General features: G+C 44.0%; 1 protein-coding gene across 1 annotated transcript in view; it reads left to right on the plus strand.

Moving 5' to 3' along the window:
* The window catches only part of LOC120998472 (galanin peptides-like), a 54,854-nt gene extending 45,350 nt beyond the window's left edge, over positions 1-9,504 (plus strand). The window contains exons 3-5 of the mRNA XM_040429148.1: positions 8,899-8,988; positions 9,258-9,332; positions 9,443-9,504. Of these exons, the coding sequence (XP_040285082.1) occupies positions 8,899-8,988; positions 9,258-9,332; positions 9,443-9,504 (227 nt within the window). The remainder of the gene's footprint in view (positions 1-8,898; positions 8,989-9,257; positions 9,333-9,442) is intronic.
* Positions 9,505-12,461: the final 2,957 nt, after the last annotated feature.

The raw sequence follows: 12,461 nt of genomic DNA on the forward strand, positions 1-12,461 counted from the left end.
GATGTGCAATCAGACAGAAGTTATGTAGAGTCACCAAAGCGGCAGCAGGGTCTCTCCTGTATAACGTTTCCTCATCTAAAATACCGCAGTGACATTCCCTGTAATTTTTTATTACTCATTCCAATAACAGGGCATCTTAAGAGTCCTGTATTGTTATTTATCGTCACTACCTCCACAAGTCGGGAGTGTGTGTTTTGCGCGCCACCCGCTTGCCTTCCTTGGATGTGGTAGTCGTTTCTCAGGCTCCCTCTCCGGAATCAAACACTGATTCCCCATTACCCAATAGTTTACAATGGTTTTGAGCTGACAATTACATCGAAAGTTGATAGGCCAGACATCCGAATGGATCGTCGCCATCACAGGGACGTGCCATCGGCCCCAGGTTAACTATAGTCAGCAAAGCGGCAGCACGCCACCGCCCATAATGTTTTAGATGGTCAGATCAGCAGGCTCTTGCTCCTAATGTTTTTGAGGGTCACCAGCAGGCCATCAATCGTAATTTTTAAAGGGTGTGTATGATGCCCTCCTTTATGTGTAACTAAGGGTGTATAGGAGTCCCTTTTCCTTGTAATTTTTGGCAGCACTTGCACTTTATGTACAAGTAAATATTCAGGAAAGAATGTTTTCTATCAATTTTTCCTCTAAAATGCATATTATTGTCATTATCTAAAAGTGCCGTACTATTCAGACAACATAGTTCCCAGCAGCGACCAGCGAGTCCAAGATGCATCCATACATCCTCCCCATGCTGTTACAGAACTTTCTGACTTTTTTTTATGAACCAGGCACCCTCCCCTCTTCAGAGCAGGGGGTACCTGGTTTAATACTCGGGTTCTCCCATTGACTTCCATTATACTCGGGTGCTCGGTCGAGCACCCGAATATCACGATGTGTTCGGCCTGAGCACCACGGTGCTCAATCAACACTACTTAACACTATCAACACTACTTAACACTCACCTGTAGGCCCGCAACTCAAATCTTTTACAGGGTCAGCTCACCTGCAGGCCCGCAACTCAAATCTTTTACAGGGTCAGCTCACCTGCAGGCCCACAAATCAAATCTTTTACAGGGTCAGCTCATCTGCTGGCCCACAACTGAATGTGAATGAGGCCCTCCCTTATGTGATATACAGGTTGTATCAGAGTGCCTCTTCCTTGTAATTTTTGGCAGCACTTGCACTTTATATACAAGTAAATATACAGGAAAGAATGTTTTCAATCAATTTTTCCTATAAAATCTATTTTTTATTTTGGTTTTGTGCATAAAACTTTAATTAGATTGTGGGCCTGGTGATCAGTTTATAGCCTTTTAAGCAGCATCAGCAGCAGCATGGTGATAAAAATAAGTGGCAAGGTGACATACTGTGTAGATGGCAGCATGAGAAGGCCACATAGTGGCACAATGACTGAGTCTGGATAAAAGACTAAGGCCACAGATTGTTTAGAAAGATGCAGATGGAAACAAATCTGTGGAGCTGTATGATGGTCACCTGCAGATTAATGCAGACCAGGGGCATAGCTATAGGGGAAGCAGGGGAAGCTGCAGCTTTGGGGCCCTGACCCATAAGGGGCCCATCCAGGAGGAGGAGGACTAAAGGATTTGGTCACAATGAAATTATATACAGTGACAGTATAGACAGTGTATAAAACGGATGGAACAGCTGCCAGCCCTGGTCTGAGAGAGCGATCTTTACTAGCCACAGGAATGGGGGCGGCATGAAAGGAAGGGGTCGCTAAAAAATTACTGTGGGATGGAGCCCCATTAAAAAATTTGCTGTGGGGCCCAGTCATTTCTAGCTACGCCACTGATGCAGCCCACAAAAGCAAGTTGGGTTCATCAATTCCAAAACTTTAATTAAATTGTGGGCCTGGTGATCAGTTAAGGCCTTTTAAGCAGCATCATCAGCATCATGGTGATAAAAATTAGTGGCAAGGTGACATGGTGTGGAGATCGCAGCATGAGGAGGCCACAAAGTGGCACAATGTCAGAATCTGGATAAAAGACTCAGGCCACAGATTGTTGATAAATATGCAGATGGAAACAAATCTGTAGAGCTGTATGATGGTCACCTGCAGATTAATGCAGCAATCAAAATCAAGTTGAGTTTGTCGGTTCCACCTCAGCTCACCAGCAGGCCCGCAACTCAAATCTTTTAAAGGGTCAGCTCACCTGCAGGCCCTCAGCTAATTATACCTAATAGGTAATTTGTGCGCATGCTGCCTTGCTTGGATGTGGTAGCCATAGCCGTTTCTCAGGCTCCCTCTTCGGAATCAAACACTGATTCCCCGTTACCCGTAGTTACAATGGTTTTGAGCTGACTGTTACATCGAAAGTTGATAGGGAAGATATCCAAATAGATCGTGGACGTCACGGGGATGTGCAATCAGACAGAAGTTATGTAGAGTCACCAAAGCGGCAGCAGGGTCTCTCCTGTATAACGTTTCCTCATCTAAAATACCGCAGTGACATTCCCTGTAATTTTTTATTACTCATTCCAATAACAGGGCATCTTAAGAGTCCTGTATTGTTATTTATCGTCACTACCTCCACAAGTCGGGAGTGTGTGTTTTGCGCGCCACCCGCTTGCCTTCCTTGGATGTGGTAGTCGTTTCTCAGGCTCCCTCTCCGGAATCAAACACTGATTCCCCATTACCCAATAGTTTACAATGGTTTTGAGCTGACAATTACATCGAAAGTTGATAGGCCAGACATCCGAATGGATCGTCGCCATCACAGGGACGTGCCATCGGCCCCAGGTTAACTATAGTCAGCAAAGCGGCAGCACGCCACCGCCCATAATGTTTTAGATGGTCAGATCAGCAGGCTCTTGCTCCTAATGTTTTTGAGGGTCACCAGCAGGCCATCAATCGTAATTTTTAAAGGGTGTGTATGATGCCCTCCTTTATGTGTAACTAAGGGTGTATAGGAGTCCCTTTTCCTTGTAATTTTTGGCAGCACTTGCACTTTATGTACAAGTAAATATTCAGGAAAGAATGTTTTCTATCAATTTTTCCTCTAAAATGCATATTATTGTCATTATCTAAAAGTGCCGTACTATTCAGACAACATAGTTCCCAGCAGCGACCAGCGAGTCCAAGATGCATCCATACATCCTCCCCATGCTGTTACAGAACTTTCTGACTTTTTTTAATGAACCAGGCACCCTCCCCTCTTCAGAGCAGGGGGTACCTGGTTTAATACTCGGGTTCTCCCATTGACTTCCATTATACTCGGGTGCTCGGTCGAGCACCCGAATATCACGATGTGTTCGGCCTGAGCACCACGGTGCTCAATCAACACTACTTAACACTATCCTATACAAAGATGGATAAACCCTGCATACCTGTAACTATATGGGAAAGATATTTGTCGTTCAATCACTTTTATTAAAGAAGTAATCACAAATAGATAAGACAACATGTCCATTTACATTGCAGAATACACATCAAAGTATTGTTCGTTTAGGCTACTGAATGTGATTTGTAAGACATGTACAGAATAACATTCCGCAATCCCAAGAATAATTGACCACAGTACACATACATATATGACAAGACAACGACATCACAAGACACACAAGGGTAGATAGACAAACATGGAAGGTATCCTAACATGAAACTCAATTAATCATTCCAGAGCATCTGAGGAATTATTGGCCCGAGCTAACCAATCATGGAAAGCTTAAGACCCTTTAAAGAGAAGCCATGGCGTCCATAATTTCATGTACTTCTGGTCCTAACCTTCATCCTCTGCTATTAACTCCTCCATCCTACGTATATTTTCGAACGTCTTCAACCATTCCCCAACCTGTGGGGCATCCCGAGACTTCCAGTGCCTCGGCACCACCAAACGGGCCGCTTGAACAAAAAATCTCAGGAGGCCCCGCTTAACTAAATGAATAGGACCTGGAACCATTGAAAGCAAAGCCCCCTCTAGTGTCCATCGGGTCGTGGAACCTGATACCTTATTATATAGATCATTCAGTGCAGTCCAAAAAGGAACAATTTTTGGGCACTGCCACCAAATATGGGACATCGTACCAACAGCCCCCTCACACCTCCAACATATATTTGAGCATGTCAGATAAAAGGAGTCCTATACCATCTGGAGAGGATCTTAAAATTTTTCTCCTGCAGCCCGCAACAGATGGAGGACTTGTGAGACAGCGTAAATGCCGTAACCCATTGTTCTGCAGAGAATTCCCTGCCTAATTCTTTCTCCCACGCCCGTACATAGGGCAAGGAGGAGGGAGGTCCACCAACCAAATGAGAAGGTGGGGATTTTTGCGTACAAAGCGCCTCAAAGGATGTTAGGTCCCTAGATAAAGAAGCGATCGAGCCCAGGGATAAAATGAAATTCTTGACCCCGTTATAATGTATCCACGCCCCCCTTTCATTTCGTCCCGGGAAAGAATCCAAAGGATGAACGTATGTCTTTGTTATCAGTTGATACACTCTAACATTATCCTCCTTACGTAAACCTAATATCTCTTCCCACTCCACACCCATCGGGAATCTAGGGTTATTGAATATTGGCGTCATAGGACCCGGGAAGGACGTACACCCTGAGGATACTGCACATCTGTCCCACACCTGAAGAACACCCACCGTAAGGAACGGGAGCCTGTTACTACGTGAAGATTTGGACAACCACAGAAGATTCTGAGGTGGTTCCCCCACATCGCTCCTCTCAAAACTAACCCATCTTTTAGAGGCCCCACCATGAAACCAATCCAATATATAAGCAAGGATCGTCGCTCTATAGTATAAATGTATATCAGGGACACCCGCCCCTCCCCTCACCTTCGGTCTCATTAGAAACTTTATCCCCAATCTAGGAGATGAACCCGTCCAGATAAAATCCAGAAACATACTACGCATGGTTTTGAAGAACACACGCGGCATTGGGATGGGAATGGTCCTAAGTAGGTACAGAATCCTGGGTAGTACATTCATTTTCAGCGCGTGTATCCTCCCAAACCACGACAATGGTAGCTGCTTCCAAAGCAGACAGATCTCTCCTAATCTCTGAAAGCAAAGGGACAAAGTTCAACTGGTATAGGTCCTTAAGTCGGGAAGGGATAGTCACCCCCAGATAAGATATGCTGTCCGTTTTCCATTGAAACAGAAAGGCCTGTCTCAAGGATTGTACGGTAGTGTGCGGGACCGTGACATTCAAGATCTCTGACTTGGGGAAGTTCACCTTAAAGTTACTTAAATCCCCAAATGAAGAGAACTCTTTTACAATGTTCGGTAAGCCGACAATCGGGTTGGAGCAATAGATTAATAGGTCATCTGCATAAATAGCAATTTTAGATTCTAGGGAACCAAAACAGAGTCCCCGTATGGACGCATTAGCCCTAAGCGCCCTTGCCAGAAACTCCATGACCAGAATATACAACAGAGGGGACAGAGGACATCCCTGCCGAGTCCCATTATGGATCTCAAATGGGGATGATATAGCTATGGGAAAGATATTTGAACTTGTCCTTTTCCCGACAGAAGGCTGCCTGTTTAATGAAGGAGACCGTGTATTTACATGCAGCGATCTTCTTCACTGTATGAGGGAAAGATATTTGAACATGTCCTTTTCCTGACAGAAGGCTGCCTGTTTAATGAAGGAGACCGTGTATTTACATGCAGCGATCTTCTTCACTGTGTGAGGTTTAGACCACACGATCTGCTGCTCAGAAGCCATGATTGGTGGTGCCTGCATGATTGACAGGATCACCCGATTAATAAGCGCTTTGTGATCGGCGGCACATTTAGATTGCCAGATGATCGGGAACGACCCTGGGCAATTATTGGTGCGTCTAAGTGCTCCTTTAGTCTAGAGTTTAACCCCTTCATTACCAGCATCATACATGTACAATGCTAGAGCAATGAGCAAATATGGCGCCCGCTCACTCATGCAGTGTGTGCCATGGCCGGCGTGGGTCTGCTGTTTCAAACATCAGTGACCTGCGGCTAATGACCGCGACTGGCAATAATGCAGATCGTGGTTATTAAAGCCTTTAGATGCTTTGATCAAGTGTGATCACGGCAACTAAAGGGTGAAAAACTGTCTCTGCAGCCAATTGATTTCAATATGCAGTATCTCTCTGGGGAGACCCAGGGTATTGAAGCTGCAAAGTGCAGGTGGCAGGCCAACATAAGAAATGAGCAATTTTGTACCAATATGGATATATAATAAAAATATTGGTACAGAATAAAAAAAATACTGCGTTTTGTAGCCTCAAACATGAGCTAAAAAACCATTAAAAAGTAAAAAAAACTGTTAAAAATATATAAAAAAATAAAAAATATATAAAAGTTTAAATCACTCCCCTTTCTGTAGAATAAAAAAATAAATACATAAATAACAAAAAATATAAACATCATGGGCATCACCGCGTTCAAAAACCCCCCTACTATTCAAATATAAAAATATTTTTCCAATACAGAGAATGACGTAACGGAAAAAAGGGTCAAAATGGCCGGTTTGCCATTTTTTCATCACTTCTCTTACCCCAAAAAATGTAATAAAATGTGATCAACATGGTATCAATAAAAACAGCTGATCATCCTGAAAAAAATGAGCCCCCACACAGCTCCGTAGATATAACTGTAAAAAAGTTATGGGGGTCAGAATATGGTGAAGTAAAAAAAAAAAATGTTTTTTTCAAAGTTAAAATTTATTTTTACCCTATTTAGACATAACAAACCTATACATATGTGGTATCGTTGTAATTGTACTGACCCAGAAAATGAAGGGCACAGGTTAGTTTTACTGCAAAGGGAACAAAACCCATAAAACGGTGGAGGAATTCCTTTTTCTTTCAATTCCACCCCATTTGAAATGCTTCCCACTACATTGTATGCCATATTAAATGGTTGCATTAGAAAGTACAACTTTTCCTGCAAAAAATAAGCCCACAAACAGCTTTGTGAACGGAAAAATAAAAAAGCTATGGCTCAAGGAAGATATGGAAGAAAAGTGAAAACGCAAAAACGAAAAACCCTCCGGGATCCTAAGGGACTGAAATTAAAAGTGGATAAAATACTGGATACTAAAAGGGTGGTATCCCAATTTTGGATATATTTCTGAAATTCCACCACTAAATAATATTATTGCTAAAGTTAATACTACAATAATTACACATATGAATATATTTCTATCCACAACCAACATTTATGTGATAATTTTGTTTCAAACTGGTATTACTGGGTGGCCTCTGCAATCCTATTAACCTTGTTGTCACGGTAGGAAGGGAAGAGTGCAGCCCTGGACTCCACCCAGACCTCTGTATCTACCTACTTGCATGACCCGTCCTATCTGCCGGCAGTGGCAGATCCAGAGCCTGGTCTCGGGAGGGACACTTCCATATTGTTTTGTGGCGGCGGACAGAAAATAATGTGGTGCTTAGAGAACAGACTATTTTATTTAACCTGTGTGAGCATAATAAATGCTCTGTCTATAACTAAGGAATATCAGGGTATATTATACAGGGGGTAATATAACTGAGGAGGGGTATCAGGGGACATTATACAGGGGGTAATATAATGGAGGGGTAACAGGGGACATTATACAGTGGTAATATAACTGATGGGGTATCAGGGTAAATTATACAGGGGTAATTTAACTGAGGAGGGCTATCAGGGGACATTATACTGGGGTAATATAACTGATGGGGTATCAGGGTAAATTATACAAGGGGTAATATAACTGAGGAGGGCTATCAGGGGACATTATCAGGGGTAATATATAACTCTCACCCTCACCTCACTTAGCAGGCGCGCGGGCCGGCATGCAGTAGCTTCAGGCAGGCTCTTCTTCCCTCCTCTGCCGCCCAGACGGGACAACTCCCTCTCCTGTCCTGGCTGCTTGCGCCTGCACACACGTCGCACGGCTCTGCCTCGGCTCCAGCTCCGCCCCCCTATGTACACTGAATTTAGCACATGCGGCACAGGTATTGTAATTTACAGTGCGGGATGGGCGCGGCCAGCGTTAGGGCAAGGGTATCAGCAAAAATATATTCTCGGATTCTCGGGGGGGGGGGGGAAATTGCCCCTTTTTCCCCCCCTGGATCTGCCAATGTCTGACGGCGTACAACTTGCCGGCAGTCCCTAGTTTAAATACGCGCAGGGGCCTAAAAGCAAAGGAAAACCGTGAACAGAGTCAGGGAAGCAAAAGTCAAAAACTAGGAGGTCATGCAGTACACAGGGAAAAACACAATAGCAAGGTCACAAACAAAGCCAAGGTTGGAAGCCAAGAGGTCACGTCAAATACAAATGGAGGTAGCAAGGACGAGGTCACAAACAAAGCTGAAGTCAAAACAAGCAAGGTCTGAATATATAAAGAAAGATGGTGAGGGAAACTAGACCAATCACAGGCAACCTGTAACCAGCAGGCTGACTGTTTAAATAGCCATGACTGGTGAGTCACATGACGGGGCCAGCGTCACATGACTCACATTACATAGCCCAACACAGCCGAGTGCCGATTCATCATTATCGGCACTTCGCTCTCCTGCTGCTCGTAGTCTAGGGGAACGCCTGCCGCGCTGAGGAGGCGTGCACGGCCGGGTCCTCCCCGCCCCCTGTTCCCCATGGAGACGAGGACGCCGGTCGCTTCCTCGCTCCTGCACACAGACGTGATGCCAGCGGTGCTGCAAGATGGAAGCACGTCACCTGCTCCCCGTTACAATTGTAGCCCAAGATTTCCTCTAATGTCTTTGAACCCTTTTCATTGTAGAAGCATGTAGGAAAATCGGTAGATCCATGGTCTGTAAGTTCCAATCTGATTATTTATTTATTATTCCAACCCTGCTCTGGAGTTATAAATGCAGTTGTGATAATGCAGAATAGGATATACATCATATAGCATAGTCATTACTTTTTGTCATTTGTTTGGTCAGATGCTCATCGAACACTGAATGATAAAGGCGGAATAGCAGGAAAAAGGGAGGTGATGGATGAACTATTCAAGTCCGGAAGAGATATATATGGTAAGAGTCATGTGACGACGAGGTGACATGCAGTGCAGTATTTGTTTTATGTTCCTAATTCATTCCCAGTAACACTTCTGCATAAGTGTGAAGCTATTAACGTCCATGATCCAGTTTTTGGAGCCAAGAATAAAATGAATCCAAAACGAGGAAAATCTGTAAATGACAGACAGATTTTTCTCCTGCTAGTTTGTGTTTTATAGTTGACTATTTGACCAATCTTTTCATCTTGAATTACAGTAACACAGTATATGTATAATTTTCTATAGGCACTCAGCAGAATTCTTTGGATGATAGCACAGTTCAGACTGTTCTTGAGTTTCTTGCATATTTACGTCTCAAAGGTAACAACCCTTTTATCACCGAAAGACAGTCAGATGCTGCATCTGTGTTTGTTTTCCTTGTAGTACAACCTGCTGTTATTCAGTATTATGCTGTTTTCTTTTGATTTTAGAAATTGGAGCTCTAGACCATTTGGCTTTGCTCATCTCAGAGGATTCTACACAGTCTACTTAATGTCATATGACATTCCTGGACTCTTAATGTTCATACAGAACACGTGATTGGTACAATATTTTGACTGCAATACAAATTTCTGAAAAAAATGAAAATAAAGAAAAAAATTAAATGATCCTAGAGTTTGTAAAGTTTATTATATTTCTATTCGATCTAAATCTATCTATCTATCTATCTATCTATCTATCTATCTATCTATCTATCTATCTATCTTCTAAGTTCCAATCTATCTAATCTCATACCTGTTTATCTATCTTATGCCTGTCTATCTATCTATTTGGGCAACCCTGGTCACTGTTACTGTGAACAGTTAAGCAAGTTGAAGATGAAATGATCTCCAAAAGGCATAAAGTTGTAAATGAAACATACTTTTTAACATTCAAGCAATATCAGTGTATTATTTTGGTTTTGTTCAATTTCAGAGTGAAAAAAGGAAAGGAGTACCTTGCAAAAGTATGGGAACCCAAGGAGATATGAGCACTGTCACTGAGTTCTCAGACCTTAAATAGCCTGTTAGAGTTAATGCTTGTTGAAAATCAATTTTTAGGAAAGGCCAGGTGATTCAAATTTCAAAGCATTATAAATATCCAGATTCCTCTAAACTTATCCAAAAAAACAGCAGCTAAGCAGCTACCTAACACTGAAAATGAAAATGTTGAGGCCAACAAAGTAGGAGAACGCTATAAGAAGATAGCAAAGTGTTTTCAGGTTGTAATTTTCTTAGTTTAAAATGTAATTAAGAAATGGCAGTTAACAGTAACAGTGGAGGTCAAGAGAATGTCTAGAAGACAAAAAAAATGTGAGCTGCTTGTAGGATTACTAGAAAGACAAATCAGAACCCCTGCTTGACTGCAAAAAACCTTCAGGAAGATTTAGCAGACTCTTGCGTTGTGGTAAATTGTTCTACTATTCAGCAACAACTGCACAAATATGGCCTTCAAGGAAGAGTGATCATAAGAAAATCTCTCCTGCATTCCCACCAAAAAATTTAGCATTAGGAGTTTGCAAAAAACATCTAAAGAAGCCTGATGCATTTTGGAAACAAGTCATGTGGACCAATTAGGTTAAAAGGAGAAAAAAGGGCACATCATTTCATGAAAAGAACACCTCTCCAACCATTAACTATAGGGGGTGGATCAATCACACTTTGGGGTTGTGTTGCAGCCAATGACAATGGGAACAATTCATGGTAGAGAAAAGAATGGATTCAATGAAATTCCAGCAAATTCTGGAAGCAAACATAACACCAAATGTAAAAAAAACTGAAGTTGAAAAAAGGATATACAAATGGATAATGAACTTAAACGCTGCTCAAAATCCACAATATACTATCGCAAAAGTCGCAAGCTGAAGGTTTTACCCATAGTCCTCACTGTCCCCTGATCTGAATATCATTGAAAATCTGTTGCAATGGGCGGCCTCACCCTAGGGCACTATATATGGCGCGTCCCAGGTGTAGGAAATGCCGAGTGGTATAGTGCGGCCTAAAATGTCTCTTTATGTGTGTCACGGTGCTCCTACCTGGATACCTCTGGAACCCAAGCTTTGGCTCCGAAGCAATAAATAGGGGGAATAATTGAGGGATTTGAAAGAACGATTGAGTCCAGACCTTTTAGGTAGTTGAACAGCAGCTTTACTTTGCATAAACATTCTCCAAAATGGTTTACAGGCTTTGTATTGGTCCCAGCAGGCTTGAGCATTAAACTGGCAAGCAAACTCCACTCTGCTATATATTTCTCCCACTCTGCTATACTGATAGGCTTGCTGTATAACTCAGCTTCTTCTGTATGCTGCACTCTCTCTCTCTCTCTCTGTAATCTGGCTCTAGGTTATACCAGGGAATTTTCCTCCTGGCTCCTGAGGCTTCAAGCTTTGGCCTCCATGGCCAGCAGAGCTTAGGGTGCTCTGGCTGGCGTAGGCACGTCCAGCAGAGACGTGCCCCTGCACACCTTTCCCATAGCTGGGAGTAAGCTAGAGTAATTGGAACTTCTGCCCCACCCTTCCTGCAGGAAGTAGGACTCTTCCACTTCTCTCCAGAGGCGGGTTAGAATGGAATGGTAAATTCCATTTTATCTACATACAGCTCTGCCACCTGCTGGTGATCCAGGCTGTTACGCTGAGCGCTCCGGGTCCCCTGCTGGCCTCGGAGCGCTCACAGCGTATGCCCCCAGGCAGCACTCCAGCGTCTCGGCGTGTGCGTCCTCGCTCTCTAGGGCGCGCGCGCGCCGGGACTCTTAGATTCAAAGGACCAGTGCACCAGTGATTGGTGCCTGGTCCAAAGGGGTTATTAAGGGTTTAGGTTGTGGAAGGCAGTGCTGACTTAATTAGGCTGCACCTGTGCACTCCTCCCACAGCCTTCTGCCGGATCTTTGTGCCTTGTGCCTCAGAGAAAGCGTTCCCTACGATGTTAGTTTGCCTTACCTGTTGCCGTACCCGTTGCTACCGTCCACTCGCCTTTGAACCTTTGCCGCCTGCCCTGACCGCTGCTACGTCCGACTACGCTCTTACCTTCTCCCTGTGTACCACGCCTTATCAGCTGCCAGAGAGGTCGAGTTGTTACTAGGGGACACGACCTGGTAGTTACCGCCGCGGCAAATCCATCTCGCCTTGCAGCGGGCTCTGGTGAAGACCAGTAACTGCTTAGAACCGGTCCTCTAGTACAACCCGCGCCATCGCCTCTCTGGTCCAGAGGATTCACTACCTGTCCTGCCGGTTCGTGACAGTAACATCCGGCCATGAATCCCGCTGATGTTCCCCTGCCAAGCCTGGAGGACCTCACCACCATTGTGGCCCAGCAGGGTCAACAGCTGGCCCAGTTGACCGCTATGTTGCAGCAGCTCCTGCCTTCTCTGTAACAGCCAGCTCCTCCGTCTGCTCCTGCTGCATCACCTCCGCCTGCCGTTACCACCGGTTCCAGAATCCGTTTGTCCTTACCAGACAAATATGACGGAGATCCT

Source organism: Bufo bufo, chromosome 1, assembly GCF_905171765.1.
Source record: "Bufo bufo chromosome 1, aBufBuf1.1, whole genome shotgun sequence".
Classification (NCBI taxonomy): domain Eukaryota; kingdom Metazoa; phylum Chordata; class Amphibia; order Anura; family Bufonidae; genus Bufo; species Bufo bufo.